Genomic DNA, 20,477 nt, shown 5'->3' with positions numbered 1-20,477 from the left:
CTATATGTATGCGCTGTGAAGCTCCTATAGAAGATACTATTCATCTTTTCAGAGATTGTCCAAACTCTTCAGCTTTTTGGTCTTTGGTTTTTATGAAATTTAAGTCCTTAAATGTTGATTTGCAAACTTTTTACAACACCAATCTTTCGGAATGGTTAGACTTTAACCTCTCTAATTCTACTTCTTGGAAAAAGGTTTTTACAGTGGCTATTTGGCATATTTGGATCACTAGAAACACTGCCATCTTTGAACAAAAAATGAGTTTTATCCAATCCACTTTTAACAAGTTCTATGTTGACTACATCTTTTGTTTGAGATTGATTCAGGCTGCTATTTTGGATTCTCCTTCATCTTCCACCTCTCAAAATCCTAGACTATGGGCTCCTCCTCAAAGGGGCCTCTTTAAACTAAACACTGATGGCTCTTGGATTAGTGTGGACAATGCTGGTGGAGGGGGGGTTATCAGAAATGATAAGGGCATCTGGGTTGCTGGTTTTGCAACTAGGTTCAATGCACTTACTGCTGCCTCGGCCGAACTCATGGCTATAAGAGATGGTCTTTTGCTTGCTTGGGATAAGAAGATCAAGGACTTGGAGCTAGAAACTGATGCTGACAGCTTGAGCAAGATGTTGAAGGATCCAAAATCTTTTGAAGACAGTGATCTGGGCAATATTATTAGAGACGTTGCTGCTCTTTTGGGAAGAAACTGGAATGTCACTATTTTTCATGCAAATAGGTGTGTCAACTATGTTGCTGACAGGTTAGCCTTGATGGGCAGAACCAAATACAAGATTGGTGAGAAGGTTCCTTTCAACTATCCTCCCCCTGAGGTTTTCCAAACTTATGCCATAGAAATTCCAGAAGGACAGAATCCTTAGTCCTACAGCGCAGCTCTGCTCTCCTCTTGCTGCTATTAACAACAACTCTGATGCAGTTATATATTACTATTATGTTCATATGTTCCTGCTTTTAGTCTTTATTTTCTATTTGGGGATGTATTTTGATAACTCAGTTTGGTCTGTTATACCATCTGATTATCACCCTTCAGGTCTGCTGTTTTGCTTTCAGCACGAACCTATCTTTTGTAATGATGATTTTAATCATCAACTTTATCCTAACTTAATATAAGCTTATGCCCCCCTTTTTGTGTTAAAAAAAACTACTTCATAGCCATCATCACATAACTCATTTTGGTTCTCTTTCTCACCTTGTGGGGATTCATTACCAGGGGTTCTGATCACAAAAAGTTGTTTCCATGCTGACAGAACCTCATCCAACTCCTCCTTCTCCTTCATACGACCCTTTCTAGTGGAAGCCTTCAGCCATCTCCCCCACCCAAGCGTTTCTTTTTGCTTTTTTCGGACACCATAACACAATCGCGATCGGAATGTCCTATTACTCCACACGCATAGCAAAAGAAAGGAAGCCTCTTATAAGCAAATTCCACCAATACAATGTTGCCACACTTGTCACGGACTCTTTGAACTCTACGCAGAGGCTTTGTTACATTTAGCATTACCTTCACTCTACGGGTACAGTCAAGACCAAGAGGATCCTCTTCAATCTCAACAACTTCGCCCATATTTGAGACTAACTCCTTGGCGTCAGAATTAGACCGACAATTGAGAGGCAAGTGTTTAATTCGAATCCAAAACGGAGAATGGTACAAGGGAATTTTCTCCGGTTGTTCGGTCCCATCTATTTCCTTCAGAACAAGCAACATATTATCAAAACACCATGGATAACCATGCAACACCTTCTCCTTATCCCTCCAATTGAAAAATTGGTAGCATATAGGTTAGGCTAAGAACCCTAATAATTAATTTGTCCGACAACGCCCAAACCTTAGTCATGGTAGATTTAAAGGCATCCACATTATAAGGTCTATCAGTCACAATTCACCCAACAAGCATAAGGTCAAATTTTTCATTCGCAATAGAAGAATTAACAGCACTTAAGTCTACAATACCTCTTTCATCGTCAACAATTCGCAATTGAGCATACCTGCCAGCCTTACAACGCCGTCGAAAGGAAGAAAGACAACACCGTCCCACGGCGGTAGCAAAACCCTAAGCCAAGTTAGAGAGAACGAGCCCTTTCTTTCAAGGGAGTTTTTTTTTCCTAAACATAGTCAATCTTTGTCTCAGTTCATTGTCTCCATATCATGCCTCTGTTAATTTTTATGTGCAACTTTAGGATATTATTTGTGAGATATAAAATATTCCAAAATTGCACATAAAAATTAACGGAGGTAGTAATAAGCAGGGATAAAGAATTTTTTTCAACTACGTCAATATGACATAGCTGTTGCATCATATCTAATATGTCTGAGTAAAAATAATGAGTGGAAAATGGACTAAAATGAAATTTTTATTTAAAAAAGGTAAACATACGAGCAACAGTCACGACACAGTGTACAGAGATGTTACCTACAGAAACATGCATCAGAATGTTTCATCTCAGATTTATATCATAACATACGGACATTTGACAGATAGGTATGCCCCTTAAATCCTTAATCTGTCTATTACAACTATATTTGATAACTGGTTATGTACACCCAAACACCTACTACTGCAGTCAAACAAGCCGAGGTATCTCAGGAATGAAGCAGCTGCTCTAATCTGCATTACCTTGTTATATTAGGATTTTGTTGCGGAGTATACTACCAGTACATTCAGGCTGAACCAGGGAGGTTGGCTTCACCCCTCTCACCAACTGCATAACGAGATGTATCTGCGCTTAGACCTGATGAGTGAAGGTGCTTTCTCTTCTTCACAAGCTGTAAAGCAGTTTGTCTATCTTCTTGTGCCTCACCTAATTCAGGCTGCCCACATCAATAAATTAGGTATTAAGGAAACTCAATCTTGTTACACCATAGTACCATACTGTACTTGATCATTGATATGCAATTATGCAGGTATGCAGCCATGTAAGAAATAAAGAAAAACTGACCTTAAGGGCCAAAGCTTTGTCAAAGGTTTCAATTGCACTATCAGGCTCCCCAAAATTCAGTTGTGCTCTACCAAGGGTCGTCCAAGCCTAAAAGACAAATCTCAAAACAATATCAGAATGCCTCGTAATTAGAGCCAGATGCCAGAAAAAATGACATGGAATTACTGCAGTGTCTAATCTAATTATTATTAAGCCAACTGCTGTTGGCAGCATAAAATTTGTAGCTAAGAGGGGAATTAATCCATTACAAGCATAATAAAATTGTCTGTGTCACAACTATTGAAGCGAAATGAAAGGGGTATTGGGGTGTAAGGAGAACGAAATAAGATCAATTACCTCAGCCCATGATGGGTCCAATTCAGTGGCTCCTGCATAACAAGTCAAAAAACTGAAGTCAAATCAGCCGGTGATGTTATAAGCAAAATTATTTTAATCATACATACACAAGAAGCTCACAAGTAAAATACACAATCAAGCATGAAATGGATTCTATTGGGAAGTAGAAAGCAGATATACCAACAATGAACAGCAGAGCAATTACATAAGCAACACTTGTATACATGTGAACTATAAGAGAAAACGCATAAATGAGGAGCTGAAAAAATAAGCATGTAAAAGCATTTTGACACAGTTTATGTAATCTAACACCTAAAGTACAAAAGAAAACAGACAAAGGAGAGTGTAGCGCACGAGTTGCTGCCTTCAAAGCACCCCAGGAATCTCCAACTTCAAGTAATACTTGAGCCTTCTGTTCGTGCAAAACAGCCTTTTCGGGCATCAAAGTAATAGCAGCCTCCCACTTTCCAAGTGCTTCGCGGTATTTACCATCCTTGAAATTAAGGGTGGGGAAGGCAGCATAAGATTCCAACTTTAAATAATTTTATCAACAGCATACTAAACACCAATTTTTGGGGCAACAGGATAACTACAAAAACATTTATTGCAAAAACAAACATGCTGGAATAGCTATTAACTTATACCAGACTAAGAGAAACACAGACAGCAGTGTATAGATAAGCCATAAACCGCATAGATATCAAAGGACTCAGATGTTCACTGCAAAAAAGTTAAAATGTGCAAATGCTAAAAAACAACTAAAACCAACATTTGCTTGCTCTACATGCAGGACATCACTTAAAAGTTCCATTAGGAAACAATTATTCAAAGCATTTGGCTTGCACATTGAGAGGGCATTTATATAACGCAGTTAGGCAGATATGAAACTAGTCACAAATTCATAATTTCAGTTTTAAAACAAAAATCAAGATGATTTGCATATATAGGTGAGGTCAAGACAAGCTTGCTTGCCAATCCCACAGGAGCAAGAATAAAATCTGGAATGAAGTGTAGAGTTTTTTAGCACAAAAAAATGCAATCAGCTTGAAGATTGTTTTAAGAAAATCCATTACAGTTCAATTTTTCTTTACAGCTCGTCACCTTTCATGCAAAAGAGAAATAAGAGCAAATTTGCACACATGTTTCCGTTGAATAAAGTTACATGCTATAAGAGTTTTATTGAATAACCAAATAAACTCTGCACAGCTCAACAACCCATGTAACAATTTTTAAAAAAAAAAATTGAAAATAACAAGTACATTGTTGGTTGCTAGTCAATATCCCACCATGCCACACAGGAGCTCCAATGTTCTTCAAAAGAAAAAAACACAGACAAGTGGCCCTTCTTAGCTCGTCTAATATAAATTGGGCCTAGCCTAGGGATCATCTTTGGAAGTGGCCTTCTAAGATTAAGTTAAGGATAGAATGATAACCACACTTCTAAGCCCATCTCTCTTCATCTATTCCCTTTCCAACCCAGGCACTCTTTTACTACTCAAGCAAGTGGATGTCTAAACTCTGAAAAACCTCCCCTAAATATATGTGTTCCAACTCCCCCTTATATATGCTTACTAGTTCCTAACAGTCATGGCAGTTTGATTTTGACAAACTTTCACGGCCTCTCGAGCCCACAACATGAGTCAATTTCAACATCCCATGAATTATAACGCTCTCCTTCACAATGCTATATACCGAATGACCTAACACAAGACCAAGTTAACTAGCTACACCTAGATTAGGCAGAGTCTAAGGCCCATTTGAGCCAGAATCTAAATTAGGTTGAAGGTATACACCAATAAATCTCTCGTTTGAGTTATTTCATATGCAGCACTCTTTACTTCACATCAGCACATGCTGCAATACAATCATTTATTCACAAGTAATCTAATGACAAGAAGAAAATCATGACCAATATGTTTATTAAGTAAGCATAACCAATTAAAATACTGTCTATAGCAGCCCTTGGAGAGGATGGATCCCAGAGAATGAAAAACACGAAGATCTCCTGTGATAGGAGCAAAAAATGTACACGTTCTGATCTTCTAGAAGATTTCAAAATGGGCAAAGATTAAACCATGAATTCTCCACTTTCAAGTTGAAGTCCCTGAGGAAAAATATAAAGGAAGAGATGAAGAGTATACTTCATAGATGTGGTGTGAAATTTGATGTATGAGGATGATATGAAATCCTCTAAAGTACAAAGACACTTACAGAATAAGTTTACGTCTTGGCCCATAAAAACAAATCTTGACATTCAGGGACGTCTCCCAAGAGTGGAGTCTTACAACAAGAAGAAGCCTCCTCTAGTGGATTCTTAGATTTATGCCCCTTATAGAGAATGGCATACATCATTTTCAAACCAAGCACATCTCAAGAAGATGTCCTTGGAATGAAGAAACTATGGGAGACAAGTAGTTGGAACAAGAAAGGATTCAAAAAATTAACTTAGATTGGTTACTTGGTTAGCAATGACCAATCAAGCTCCTTGATTAAGACTAGAAAGGATTATTATAAAGCAATTTCAGCTATATTAAGGTTCGGTATTAATCAATCGAGCACGTTCATGTCATTTCCTTTACCATGTGAGTAACACTGCTTTGAACTGTTTCACAAATGGTACATGTTGAATCTTATCACCCCATTCTCTTCTTTTAGACTAAAGATCCTAAAAGAAGCCATTCTGGGATGCAGAGAATAATATAATATCGTATCTGCTCCAACAAATTTGTCTATACACAGGGGAGACTTAGTATCAAGTATCAACACTATCTGTGATAGAAGGCAAATTTCACTCTTTTTTTTTTTTTTTTTTGGCAAACTTCAAGATGCCTCTCCATACAATGCTAACTCAGATCATTTGTAGGAATAGAGCCAACATTTGGATCATTATAATATAATGTCCACATTCAATGATGACTCTTCAGCAAATGATAAAACATCAAATTATCTCTAATACAACCATCTTAAAAAAGGTTATACTATCTGAATTTAACTACAACTTCATTAAACTATAATAACAAATTGAACCAAAACCCCTATCAACCCAAGTAAACAAAAGAAACAATCTTTCCAAATTCCAATAAGATAAAAACAATATTAACAATTTTAAGAAGAAAAAAAAAACAAAAAGAACAATTAGGTTAAACTTCAAAAAATCCTAACAATCAGAAACCCAACTGCCCAAAAAAAGGAGGGGAAAAAAAAATCAAACGATAACACAAACTAAAAATTTGCAAAATTTCAAAGTTAAAGTAATAATTAAATTTCAGAAACCCAAATAAGCAAAAGATTAAAAAATTAAAGAAGAATTACCTCAGCAAGCTTGTTTCCTTGTTCATGGAAAGAATCGGCAAGAGAAGAATCAAGGGTTTTGTTGGGAATTTGGGGGTTGAGTGAAGAAGGAGGAGAGTTTGAATGTTTAAGTTGATCATCTTCTTCATCGTTTTCAAATGGAAGGTTTGGTATTGCTAACCGCTTGCTCCCGCTCTTCTTTTTCCATGTCATCTTCATTTTCGTTGTTTCTGGATTCTTTGTGTTTTTGGCCTTTTTGCTCTGTTTGATTCCAGGTTTTCAGAAAATAGCAAACATTTGTTGTTAGAGTTAAAGATGTCAATTTAAGTGTCATCGGGTTCGGTGGAGTGGAGTCAAAACGGGTTAATTTTTAAAGTTAAGTCATATTCAATTGTTGTATGGTTTTGACATCTCAACATAATAGCTTATAGATACTTGCTAGGTTAATTAATCACTCCTATGATAGGTTAATCTAGAGAGTCCTAATCCCAACTTCCCAAGAGTTTCGAATCGAGTGTTTTGATATTAGATTGTATGACGCATTTATATTTAGGACCTGTTCTTTTCAGTTTAATTTCAGTTAAATTCCAATTAATTCAGTTCAGTTCAATTCAGTTCCTAATTTCCTATTCTCAGACAATATTCGATTCACTTCAACTCCAATCAGTTCGGTTTAGTTCAGTTCAGCTCAGCTTAGTTCAGTAAATCAGAACAGACTCTTAGAGATACTAATTAGTACGAAATGACACATGTACATGTCTAAGTTACAAATACACGCTCTTGTTTATTGGCGACAAGGGTGTTTGGGCTTTGGAGCTTGTAATGACCGAGCTACTCGAGGTGGACACAAGTGAATCTGAATAATCTAGTTTTGGGGCGTTTTGAAAGTTGATGATGCTTTAATACATGCAGCGACACAATATCAATTTAATTCTATGAACACCACGCCAAGTAAAGTTTGCATTCAAGTGCCAAGTTTTCGGGTCAACCAATTCGCCATCACAAGTCTATTTTTCATCCTCGGTTTAGGAAAAAAGGTTCGGTAGTGGATCGACACAGTTCGATTGCGGGTTGCCAAGTGGTTCGTGTAGGTGCAAAGCGTGATTGTGGTCCTAGTGTGGACTTCAAGTACTCCAACTTGGCTCGAATAAAGTTTGCTCGCAAGTGTCTCATTAGTTTTTCAGCATAATGTAGTTTGCCGTATTTGTTTAATAGTACTCTTTGTCCAAAAAAAAAAAAAAAAAACGCCAAGCAAATGAACAAAGACAACACTAAGTTGGAAACTTGAATGATCACTAATTATTGCTACTTAATTAAAGAGCTTCATGTTGGAATTACAATGAAAAATATCAACCACCTTATAGATTTACAAAATTACAAACTAGAGTATTTTTCAATGAATGTTGTACACATTATTGATTCTAATGATGACATCGCCCATTGTCTATATATTGTTTCACCAATTCATCTATAAGCATAATCCTCAATGGTATAATTTGTGAATCTGATATTCACTCATTTGAACGTATCTAATCTTTCTACTTGTAGAATATTATTCGCAAGGGCGGATCCAGAAATTTTTTATAGTTCGGGCCGAAGTTATAAAGCATTTCAAATAATAAAGCCATAAAGGGATATGAGTTTAAGAAATTCACACCAAAAAAAAAAAAATTGTGCAAATAAGGGAAATTGAACCCTTGACCTTCCAAGTCTATGCAACAAGTAACTAATCAACTAAGTCAACTATAAAACTTGAATAGCTATACAAGATTTTTTATTTATATAATATCAAAATCTAGGCATGGGGGAGGGGGGGGGGGAAGGCCCGGGTAGGCCCCCCCTTGGATCCGTCTATGATTATTCTATACGCATAATCCTCAATGGTATGATTTGTTAACCTGATATTCACTCAATTCAACTTATTTAATCTTTCTACTTGTAGAATATTATCCCTTGTACCCATGGAAAACTGTTACAAAGAAACATAACTGTAATGGTAATTGAAATTACCTTGTAAATTCTGACATTAATTCAAATACGTAGTATCACATTCAATTTAGAATTGAGAGATACTAGGCATGTCTAATTCACCTAATGTGGGAACTGAGATGTTATCTATCCTACGACCTACAACCATGTTATGCTTACTTTATTTTTATTTATTTAAGTCTATTAAGTTCAGTTAAGTTCAAATAAAATAAGATTCAAACTTCAAATTACAGGTAATATTATTTGAATAAGGTCTACTAAGTTCAACTAATTTAAATTAGACGAATTCAAATATGTGAAAATCAGATGAATCGAAGATGTCATTAACTTACAAAATTATTTCTCTTTCCCTGTATTTTTTCAATAACATTTAATATCCGAGTATTTTAAAATTGAGTGGATCTAGAGTGTAAATAATTTTTTTTTTTTTTTGAAGCAATGAGTGTACATATATTGTATATACATATTGCAATAACATTTTTATTTAAACAATAGTAATAACATTTATTTTTATATTGTTAATACAATATGGTCATAATTATTAATTTACTATGATTATTATTATTATTATTATCATTATTAGCGGACATACAATCAAATCCTTGATGGTGACCTTTAATTACTAATTAGGGTAGGACGAAATAACATTTAATACTGTAATGATACTTTTAAGTAACGCCATGTGTTGACCAATATGACCATGTCCATTGTAAAAAAAAAAAAAAAATATGACCATGTATCAATAAGACAATAAACACTTTCGCGTTACCAGATTTTTGGAAGAATCTACAAGAACTTTCTGGAAGCAAAAATAAGACTTTAATGCATTAAGTATAATTAATTTAATTGTACAAAATTTATCAATTAATCAGAGTGGCGCAGCGGAAGCGTGGTGGGCCCATAACCCACAGGTCCCAGGATCGAAACCTGGCTCTGATACTAAAAGAGAAAGCTTCCTAAATGCTAACATTTTTTTATTGTATTTTCATGATTTTTTCTTCAAAATTGTAGTGATAAAATCATTAGTGTCACTGAAATTGTAATATATATTTTTTAATTTTTTTTTTTTTATTTTTAACATCTAATACAGTGATTCACAAGGTTTTATGCACATGGTACGTCTTATAGCTCACTATGTAGGTTTCCATTGTTATCTCAAAACAGCCCAACTACATGATAGCAACATGAACAGAAGCTGCTAGGAATGTGAATATATGTTACGGAGTACATCTTACAAATATCTTATAAATCAAAACATTTCCATCAGATTACATTGTCAAAATTTGATTCACAGCACACCATGTTTATATTTCCAACAATGTGCATGCTCATCGCGGATCATATTGAAAATTGCTGAGCTTCGTGCACCAACAGGACACAATCTAACAGCCATAATTGTACAACGACCAGGAAGTCTAGCCATGTGATTGACTGGGATGCAGTTTTCATTTTTTTTAGATTCGGTTTTTTGGACCACATTAATGCATTCGAAATAGCCATCGTCTCAGAAATAGTCATCCTCGTGAGTGACAAAAACTGATAAGTAAGCTCATAGAGAATCTTGATCATTATCACTTAAAAATTTGAACCACTTCCAATTTGCATAGAGATTTGCTTCATCTTCAAACAACAGGTTGCTATTTGGAGGCTCAGTTTTACGTGTTGTGGAAATACTAGGAAGCTTCCGTCTATATTTCCTTGCCATTTCTTCAGCCTCTGCAAATACTTTCTGGCCATAGAAAATGCATATATAGTTTTAAGAATGAAATGATGTTTGCAAGATGAATAGTTACTGCAGGATACCAAACACAAACAAATTTAAGTAGATGTTTAAGAACCTGTTTGTCTGATATAAAGAGTCCAGGCTTGCTTTCCAGATCCGCGATACTGCAAAACAAAATGCAGAAGCCTTAAATTCTCCAGCAACTTGTGCTTTATACTCGATGAACATCGCATGTATTCCTATACACTTATAAATAATCAGAATATTTAACTTAAGGTGCCTTAAGCTACCATCTGCAATTGGAATTTCTGGGGAACTACCAGTACAGACCTTTTGTTGCTCCACTGTCCCACTCGGCTTTAATTTATGTGCAAATTACAAGCTCTTTTTTTCCTCCCTTGTGTTTGTTTATCAGCCTTCTAAAAATAAAAATATAATATCCACTCAATCTATAATGAAACACATGCCCCACTGACCCTAGCCTCGACCCAATCAACAACTCAGGCCAGTTTACCATCCTCCCTTCCCGCTTAATCAGCATATTTTATGTATCATACCTTGTAATTCCCTTCCCACTCAGCAAATTTTTAGTTCAATATGTCGAAAACAATCTCAGAATTTCAAGCAATTTGCTCCACTACCCCCCAGAAGAATATTTCGAATACAATTTCAAAATTGATTCTTTCTGAGTTTGTATCAGTTCAACCAACATCTCTCTCCCCTTGTGTTCTCGTACTATATAGTGCAAGACTTTGTTCTATTACCCTCACATTCTAATATTCTAGGGGTGCCATAACTATTCATCACCCAATGCTATCTTAATTTTCACAGCAAAACAAGGTGACTCCAAATTTTGGAACCATATCAAATACAAAAACTCAAGGTTAAGTTTGGAATCCAACACCGTGGTGAAAAAAAACTCCAGGAGATTTAAACCTTAGCGTCCTTACAACAGAGAAACCCTGAATTTGTAACTTTGTATTGAGAGATCTTGGTAATCAACGAAGGAGCATAGGGGAAAAAACGATAGATTCACCCCAAAGAATTCAGGTCAAGTGGAGGAAAACTTGAGTTTGTAATATGGTCTTTACATATCACAGAAAAAGGAAGAGCCAAGCCACTTAAGGGCTCATTAGCCAAGCTAACACACAGGAGCAGCAAAAGCAATTAGCAGAGAAGGAAGAAAACCGAAACAGCTAGGCATCATGTGAAGACAAAATCAGCAGCCACCAAATCAACCTAGGGAATGTTGGAACCTAGGATTAGAACTTGTATATATAAGCAGGTGGGAGCAAGGGGAAGGGTAGGCAGATATTTGTGTAGTGATTAAAGACTTGTGAACTATAGTCACTGCTTGGAGAGTGGCAGCCTAAAACAGCCAACTTTGTAAACACCCTTATTCAATCAAAAGCTTCAACTTTTCCTTGCTAAATTGATTGTAATGCTCTGTTCTTAGTTCGGCTCTGTATATTGTGCAATAGATCGGGCCAGCCCAGATACACCAATCCGAGTTTATACCAGAAGGCACAAAAATACAGGGCAAGGACAGCAGTAGCAGCAATTTTGGGAATAGCAGAAGAAGACAAAAGAAGTGAGGGAAGGATGTAATTGTGTGAAAAAAGCCAAGCTGGCAGAGAGGACAATGTGTACGTTGCTAGGTCATGGGGATTGCTTAGTATTTAAAAAGGGAAGGAAAGAATGAAAGCCGTCATGTGATTTATTATTGTAATCATTAGCTTAGCAGAATAGCAGTAGCAATAATATTCTCCAAGCTTCCACCTTTATTATTGTAATAGCAGCAGTAGCCTGTAGTTTTCAGCCTTTTTAATCAAAAATCCTTCCAAGCTTTCCTCCTATTTTGTGAGTGCACATCTATTTGTCACTGTTTGATTGAGCAGGATCCCGGGTCTATACCAATATAAATCCCACAAAAGGAGAGCCACCCCAAAAGCTAGCTCAAGGGGAGGAGAGCCCATTGTCCTATATAAATCCCACATCAACCCCCCATATGACCGATGTGGGACTCAAGTCCCATACCTTGCAATGGATGTCCTATAACATATTGCTGCTAGTAAGTGAGTGCAGTGAGGTGAGTGCATTGCAGAATTTTCGCATTTTCTGCGTTGTTAGGCCCTTCCAATTTTGTGGAGTTAGTATGGTGGGGTTCCAGTTTTCAGTGGGGTTCCAGTTTTAGCAGGTCATTTCGGGGGGTTGAGGCAAAACTTTTCAAATTAAAAGCAAGGGAAAAGAGAGGGGGGGAGGGGGGAGGTGATACGCATACAAGAGACGGTGTCATATATGAAATTTGGGGAGACTAAGCCCATTGTATGCAGATACCCATTCTATACAGGACCTAATTACTTAAAATACAATCAAAGTCCTGTGTAGCGGAGGTATATTGGAGCAACAAAAAGGGAGGGAGTTAACTTGATTAGTGCTTGCATTTAAGGACCTAGCAAATTAAGACCTCCTATCTTTACGATCGTCTTATGGATCTCATGGGTGTATTCATGTGATAGGCAAGTCACACGTAATGATGGTGACATAACTAAAACAACATTGGTAAAATAATTAGTCTAAGGCCCCATTCACTTCACCTTATCTTTGCTGAACTAAAATTATTTTTACTGAACTTAAATTTATTTTTACTGAAATGAAATTAATTTTTACTGATTTTCTATTATATTTCTTCTTTGAAGTTACTGAATATTACTAAACTGAACTTATTTATACTGAATTGAAATTATTTTTATTGAACTGAAATTATTGTTACTTAATATTATTTTTTGAAGGTGAAGTGAACAAGGCCTAAGAGCAGTGATGTTATCAAGACAAATCAAGTGTATCATATTTCTATTGCAAATATACATGCATATCTCTCCCTATCTGATCCAACTCACATCTCGGATTAAGTTACACGTGACTAGAGGATTCTCCATTTTCACAAGTCCAAACAAGGGACACTTTTCACAGAGATCCATTAAGAGAAGACTATCAATGCGGTACATCTCAAATACAGCATTGAGACAATTTCTAGGGGCTGTGTATAAGTTAATGCAGAAGAAAGGAATTAGGGTGTAATCTAAGGTTAGCCAAACTCATATACAGTCTTGGATGCTAAAGTTCCTGATTAAAGGCAAAACATAAACTGAAAAGGTCATTCTATTACAGCAACTATACATCTAAGAGTGCAAATTTAAGTTCAAGAACCTCTTATGAAAGGTAAAGAGGAACAGAAAAGCTTAACAGAAACGGTAATGAGAAAAAACCCAACCCTTCAAGGATGACACACTAGCGGGGTGAAGAAATCATAAAGCGCGTTTTTACAATCATTCTTATAAGGAAAATTCCAGCTGAAAAACTGGTTCACGGAATAAATTGAAATGTAAGAAAAGCAAGAGTCAAGCATGAGTTAGTGATAATGCATTAGAATTTGAAATTAAGGCTACAAAATAGATCCTCTTGCACATTGCTAAATGAGGGCAACTGCATTCACATCCCCTAAATTATCGATTTAATTATCATATCTCAACCAAATATATAAATCCAACAGTTCCATTTTGATCATTTTTTTTATCCACATTCCACCACTGGACACATATTTGGTTATTTGATTATGACAAACTTAATTACTTAAATGAGGAGGTGTACAGTATATATTGTACAACTTGTGTAATGTTGAACTTTTATTTAATTACTCATACGCTGAATATACTGTTCATAGTATGAAATTTCCAATATAAAGTATTAATGTTGTAGAAGTTAAAAGGACTGAAGTAAATATCAAGGAATTGCTTGCTTACCTGAGAGCAATCTTGTCTGGAAACAAAGATCTTATAACTAGGACCTTGACCTTCTCCCCCACTGCTAATAAATCACCAACTGAATCAAATTTACCACGAGTGATGTTGGATGCATGCAGCAGTCCACTGTAATACAAGAATGTCAGAGAGAGGACTGTCAGGCTGCGCCAGTAAGTATACCGTTCAATACTTAACAAATCAGTCTTTTGGTGTTTTGGTTAAAGGGGGAAAGAACTTGAAGCTACATATGCAATGAGATTTGCAATGCAAGAAAATTATAATAATGTGGAAAATTAGAAAGCGAACCCTGCATATCTTACCTTCGGTTTGTTTGTCCTATCTTAACTTGGGCTCCATAAGGGAAGATCTTCCTAACAGTTCCATCCAGAAGGGTTCCCTCTCGTAGGTACAACTTTTCCTAGCACATGAAACATCAAGCTCAGAGACCTTTCTTGATCTGTCAAATTGGGGAAGCATGCAACAAATTGTATCAGGGAGAAAACAGATAGCATAAAAGACAGTTATGTAAAACATACCCAAGCTTCTCGCTCACTGAGTACCAAGTCATTATTATCTTCATTTATTCGACTGATTTGCACATGTATCCATTGCCCTACCTGTAACATACACAAATTGAAGTTTCAAAAGGTAAAAAAAAAACTACTAGGACATGACATCATAAAGATAAAACAACCAAGCAATCAATAATCCATTTTGTTGACAACCATCAGACAAGTTAATAAACTTAAGAGCTGAGAAATTATAAGCACTAAGAAGATAATTAAATATTACAGTTGATAATCATGATATGAGGGGTTAAGGGAGATTCGCAAATCCCAAAATCTGAAGTCTTTTTTATCATTATTTTTATTTTATTTTTACTTTTTGAGAGAATTACCTCAAAGCCTATTTCAATAATTTCATCAAAGATGGAGATTTCAAAATTACAGAGGCGAATTTTTAACAAGAATGAATTAAAATAATAGGGAGCACTTCAAACTGTAAGAGTTTAAGAAAAGCAATCACTTGGTAACAGCAGGGGAAAAAGCTTTAAGGATACTGCTACATACATCTAACACTACTTAGCTCACCTAGCTAGAACACCTAGAAACCTCATAAGAAACATTTGGGATGTAACATTTCCAAAAAAATAATATTAAAAAAAAAAAAAAAAAAAAACCAACAACAACAACAACAACACTGACATTGAACATTGAGTACTATCTAGATTCTAACATTTCCAAAAACTCCCACTGACATTGAACATTGAATACTAGAAGTTTTCAAATTTTAATTAGTACCATACCTTCTCTTTTAATTCAGTAAAACTGTTTACTCTATCAACCAACTCGACCTTAGGGAGGAAGGCTCGCAAACCCTGCAAATCAACACAATTGCAAGTCAATAAACAATACATTTAAGCATTGTGTGACGCAAGAAAAGCCGGTACCAACCTCAATCCTTGTTAGCAGACCACCTGTATTCCACTCTGTAATCCTAACCTGAATAGGTTCACCTAGTTGTTTTATCTGCCCAAATCAAATGGATATTTCAAAATTAACATTTAACTCAATCAACTAGCAATTAATAAAAACAAAACGAATTCTATAACAGTATCTTAGTAGGCATAGATGATTAGGTCTGGCCACTTTGTGCCCCTAAAATTTGACAAAATCACAAGCTCGATGTGATCATGCCTTCTCTTTAATACATTGATTATACAAATCAAACCACAAGAATTTTCAGCAGTACGCAGACAGTTACTAATAAATTGCAAGTTAGAGCATGCTAACAAAATCATCAATGTAAACAGAGTGATGCATCAAAATTGAATTACTATGGTAAATCAAATTTCCTTCTGAGAGATTCATGCATCAATAAGGAGATACATGGACATCCATTTATAATAAAACAATTTTTTTTAAAAAAAAGTGAGAAAAGAACCTGCCTCACACGATGCCAAGCAATTCGTCTGAAAAAACGTCGAGTTGAAAGTAATGGCCTGCCACTAAGTGTTCTACCAAGCACCTCAGCAAATAAAACAGTTCCAGCATCCACAACAGGCCGGCCAGAAATAGGTTGTCCACTTATAGCATCTTCATTTTTGATAATCCCCATCTTCCCATTGGCCATAAATCCCTCAGCATTCTTATCTAAATCACATAACAAATAATCCATCTCTTTGTCATACAATGGAAGCACCTCCTTGGTTAACATTGTGCCCAACATATCTGCCCCTATATTGACATCTAGCTTATTTTCATTACCAGAAACAACTACACCAACAACAAAATCACCAGCCTTTGGCTCATAATACTCAACAAGAACCTTTTCAGTTTCTTTCTCACGTCCCCCTTCATCTTGTTCTGCTATTTCTACCTCCGTATCGTTTGACTTAAAGAACTTTAGAAAAGGCTCCAATGCCTCATCTTTATCCGATTTCTTGGGTTCACTCCCGAACTTACTATCAGAGGCACCATTAACCGCCATCGGTGAGGGCTTGTTTAGCAACCCTAGCTCATCAGTATCATGAAAACTTCCATTTGGAGACTTTTCGGAAAGCTGGTTATTTGTCAAATCTTCTGAGATACCCTCAGCATAGCAATAGGCAACGTGGGCTGCTTTCCAAATAGAGTGATTCCCAGTAAGTCCCAAACCTTGTGGGAATAGATGCTTCCCCAATAAAACTCTATTAGGGTTTTTACATAGTTCAAACTTGCAGAACAAAGAGCGAGCCGGACCTAGGAACGCCTCGCAAGGAACAGTAAGGTTGTAGGAAGATGAAAGACTAAACGGGGTGAAAGGTTTCATAACAACAGGCATCTTATATTGTTCATGAGCTCACTATGCTAGTTCTTCTAATTCCTAACAACAACCATTTCCACCCATTTATACTTGCTTCAAAAATCAAAACCCAACACAAATGAATAATTCAATCATTCGATGCGAAAACTTGATAAATTCCCTTATCAAATATCTGAAGAACCAAACAAATCATAGATAACACCACAATGTCAATTTCCCACCAAACTAAACCAAATTTTGCATATGAAATGTAATAGAACAAACAAACAATACCTTCAATATCAAAAACAGTACTAACAAGAAATTACAAATTATCATTTATACCCAGTAAACATAAACCTTGCAGATTGTATTAAAAAGCAATAATTTTCCATTGATAACATGATAATTCAGTATCTAATAAAGCTTAATAAAACAACAAAATTGGGAATAAATTAAGTAAAATTGAGCATTAAAACTGAATTTAAACAATAAATTGGTACTAATATTAAAGGAAAGAGTGAAAAATTAAGACCTGAACGAAGGGAGGAGAAAGAGCAAGAACAAAGAGCTGAAGCTTGAAGAATGAAGATAGTTTATCCAAGGGCCAGTGGTTCTGAGTTTGGACACGTGATTTTGATTTTGGGCTACTTTAAATTTTTTAGATTTTTTATTTATTTGGGCTTTTATAATTTTTAAGATTTTGATTTATAAGATCATTATAAAATATGGGCTCTAGTCCTAAAAATATAAAATATATAAAAATATAAAAAAATATAAAATAAAAAAAAAAAAAAAAAACTCTAGAAGTAGACTAGTAGAGTGAAATTAGAGCTTAGATGAAGACCTGCTAGGCGCTAGGCCATTATCTGCCCTATTTTGATTTTATGTTTATCAATGTACAAGTATGATTTAATGTACTTTAAATTTTTTTGTTTACAAAATTATAAAATTTATTCTTTTGTAAAACTCTTGCATATATTAAGAAATAGAGCCACTAGGCTTGAACAAATTTAATGGTAGAAAGTCCATGCAGATTTGACTGAATAAGACCTGTATTGATAATGTTATTCTTGTATATATACTAATAATGTGCAGATACTCGAATATGATCAAAGTCCAATTAATATAGATGTTGGATCAAAGCGGGCCAAAATAATTACCTAACCTTATAAAAATATAATCATATACGACTTTTTTTTTTTGGTTATAAATTCAATTTATAACCAAATAAATATACTTCGTATTGAATTACGATTGATGGGAGATCTATCACCACCAATAATAGTGAACTAGTTTTTGGCCCAGGCGATGCCCCGGGTCATTGCTTGTATATTAAAAAGTACAACAAAATAAAGTGAAATATATTGGTGGTTTTATAAAAATAATATCATTTGCTAAATTTTGTAAATGTAATTGAACATCAAAATTAATTATTTAGTATGCAGTAATCTAAATGTTATATATTGTACCAGTTTGTTGTAACTATTAGGATTTTACTATCATAATTAATAAATTCCTTTGATTAAATGTATTTTGTGGTAAAAAGAAAAAACATGTAAAATCATTCATTACCAATGTTTGATATATATTAAATTTTTGACATGGCGACACGTGGCAAGATTGGCAACACTTGGCAAGATTACAATCATTGCCATGAGCTTTAATATATATATTGATTGATTGATATTGATATTGATTTTTTTTTTTTTTTTTGAAAGAATATTGATATTGATATTGATTAAAGAGGACATATTCTTTATTTCATAAATAGTTTGTTCCCCAAATTAGTCTCCAAAAATTAAAACAACTCTAATGACAATTTTAGATAAAACAATGTCTATAATTACATTAAGGGAGCTTTTGGTATGATAATATAATTGGAAACGGAACGGAAAGAAAACAAATAAAAAGTGTTAAAGAAATCATTAGGTTGGGTCCACTAAGTGTGAAAATTGAATTTAATATAGTAAAAGCTTTCTAAAAAAGAAAATGGAGCAAGTATTTAAAAACGGCTAAAAAAGAGAAGTGGAACAAGTATTTAAAAACGGAAGGAGTATCATTTATAAGAAAACTGTTGAAGTAGGGTTATATAGTTATATTCCTTAAAAAGTAAGTCAATGTCTCACTCTACATTGCAAAAAGTACGTAGCAAAATCAAACATGTCCTAGATTTCTAGTCAATCTTGAAAACTTAAAAAGGTCTTGTATGCCAATTGTTTATATCCACGTGGATTATGTTGCTAGAGATGAAGTTGCCCATAATCCATATTAAAGAAAATAAACTCCTATTAATACCTTAAAAAATAAAATGAGGAGCCATATCAGCACCAGACCATGCCATTCGGCTATAGACTATATGCATCTTCCTCGAAAGTGATAAAAACAAGTTGTTAGTGAAAAGCATGGTTGACTTTCATGTCTATTGTTACAACTTATATATATGCACACCTATGTTACAGAAATCTGCTCTTTTCTCAATAATATCAACAAATTCAATAATTTGAGCAATTGATATATTTATCTGAAGACAAATCGAGTAGTAGATTATATTGCTAATATTCGTTATTTTACTCTAGTGATATTATATATAGGGGTGTATATAAACAGGACCAGATCTGAAAACTAACTGGAACCGAACCTGTAGATTCAGGTTCGGTCCCGGTCTTTAAAATTCAAGGATTCCGGGTCCGGTCCGGATCAAAACCGGGGTTTTTCAGGTCCGGACCTAATTGCCAGTAAAATTTGTTTTTTTTTAAAAAAAAAAGGTTTTTTTTTCAAAAATCAAAACAGGTCCAAATACAAGTCCAATAGGTTATTTATTAAAAAAAAATCACAAAACAGGTCCGTTTAGGTCCAAACCCAGACCAGACCTATTGCATCGGGTCTGACCTGGAACTGGACCTGCTGAATCAAGTCCGGTATCCGGTCCTTAAAATTCTTTAATTCAGGTCCCGGTCCCAACAGGTCTGATCCTGTTTTGGACCGTGTACAACCCTAATTACATGTGTTTAGAAAAAGACAAAAGAACTATAATAAATAATTATGATTGGAGGCTAGAGAATGAATATATTTTGTCTCATAATTAAGACCAACGTAGAGTTTATCGGATTAGATTTATAAGGAAAATTTGCAAATTACTATAGCAAGCTAATATCACTTTGTAAATTACTACCGCAAATTAAAAAAGTTGTGAATTACTATCGCAAAAACTTTTAAGATGTTGCGATTACTACCAAACCCCCATTAAACCCAACTATGACGTCATTATATCACTTTAACCCATGGTTAAAGCTCTTAACCATAGTCAAACATGGGTTAAAGCCCTTAACCATGACGTCATTATATCCCTAACCCATTTTCTTTTTTTTTTTGGGGGGGGGGGGGGCTTGTTAAGGCCCTTAACCATAGTCAAACATGGGTTAAAGAGATATAATGACGTCATAGTTGGGTTTAATGGGGGTTTGGTAGTAATCGCAACATCTTAAAATTTTTTGCGGTAGTAATTCACAATTTTTTTAATTTGCGGTGGTAATTAACAAAGTGGTATTAACTTGCGGTAGTAATTACCAAATTATCCGATTTATAATGATACA

General features: G+C 35.0%; 3 protein-coding genes and 1 non-coding gene across 4 annotated transcripts; 1 reads left to right on the top strand and 3 right to left on the bottom strand.

Annotated features, from left to right (window-relative positions):
- Positions 1-1,318: 1,318 nt before the first annotated feature.
- On the bottom strand, positions 1,319-1,853 carry LOC145584228 (uncharacterized). Its single transcript, XM_081641125.1, has 2 exons — positions 1,845-1,853; positions 1,319-1,705 (listed from the first exon to the last, which is right to left on the bottom strand). Exons 1-2 carry the CDS (start codon positions 1,851-1,853, stop codon positions 1,319-1,321), a joined length of 396 nt encoding a protein of 131 aa, XP_081497251.1.
- A 499-nt stretch (positions 1,854-2,352) lies between these two features.
- LOC145585245 (hsp70-Hsp90 organizing protein-like) lies at positions 2,353-6,859 on the bottom strand. Its single transcript, XM_081641962.1, has 5 exons — positions 6,604-6,859; positions 3,646-3,784; positions 3,292-3,323; positions 2,956-3,042; positions 2,353-2,827 (listed from the first exon to the last, which is right to left on the bottom strand). The coding sequence occupies exons 1-5, from the start codon at positions 6,799-6,801 to the stop codon at positions 2,678-2,680; spliced, it is 606 nt and encodes a 201-aa protein (XP_081498088.1). The 5' UTR covers positions 6,802-6,859; the 3' UTR covers positions 2,353-2,677.
- A 2,579-nt stretch (positions 6,860-9,438) lies between these two features.
- Positions 9,439-9,510, top strand: TRNAM-CAU (transfer RNA methionine (anticodon CAU)). The gene has a single exon. It is a non-coding gene; the product is annotated as a tRNA-Met (tRNA).
- Positions 9,511-9,689: 179 nt separating this feature from the next.
- Positions 9,690-17,622, bottom strand: LOC145586465 (protein PIGMENT DEFECTIVE 338, chloroplastic-like). The gene is made up of 9 exons (XM_081643306.1): positions 17,417-17,622; positions 16,042-17,074; positions 15,552-15,626; positions 15,404-15,475; positions 14,634-14,714; positions 14,418-14,515; positions 14,098-14,223; positions 10,410-10,458; positions 9,690-10,300 (listed from the first exon to the last, which is right to left on the bottom strand). The coding sequence occupies exons 2-9, from the start codon at positions 16,918-16,920 to the stop codon at positions 10,121-10,123; spliced, it is 1,560 nt and encodes a 519-aa protein (XP_081499432.1). The 5' UTR covers positions 16,921-17,074; positions 17,417-17,622; the 3' UTR covers positions 9,690-10,120.
- Positions 17,623-20,477: the final 2,855 nt, after the last annotated feature.

This window comes from Chenopodium album, chromosome 16, assembly GCF_948465745.1.
Source record: "Chenopodium album chromosome 16, dcCheAlbu1.1, whole genome shotgun sequence".
Lineage (NCBI taxonomy): Eukaryota > Viridiplantae > Streptophyta > Magnoliopsida > Caryophyllales > Amaranthaceae > Chenopodium > Chenopodium album.
This window is presented reverse-complemented; position numbering and strand designations above follow the sequence as displayed.

Bases quoted from the DNA above. Each gene is read 5' to 3' on its own strand.
- LOC145585245 (XM_081641962.1), bottom strand. From the start codon at position 6,801: ATGAAGATGACATGGAAAAAGAAGAGCGGGAGCAAGCGGTTAGCAATA. The intron at 3,785-6,603 runs GTAATTCTTCTT...CTTAATTTCAAG, and splicing joins AAGGAAACAAGCTTGCTGAG to GATGGTAAATACCGCGAAGC. The intron at 3,043-3,291 runs GTAATTGATCTT...TTTGTCTTTTAG, and splicing joins TGGACCCATCATGGGCTGAG to GCTTGGACGACCCTTGGTAG.
- LOC145586465 (XM_081643306.1), bottom strand. From the start codon at position 16,920: ATGCCTGTTGTTATGAAACCTTTCACCCCGTTTAGTCTTTCATCTTCC. The intron at 15,476-15,551 runs GTTGGTACCGGC...GTTGATTTGCAG, and splicing joins GTCTGCTAACAAGGATTGAG to GGTTTGCGAGCCTTCCTCCC. The intron at 14,715-15,403 runs GTATGGTACTAA...TGTATGTTACAG, and splicing joins TTACTGAATTAAAAGAGAAG to GTAGGGCAATGGATACATGT.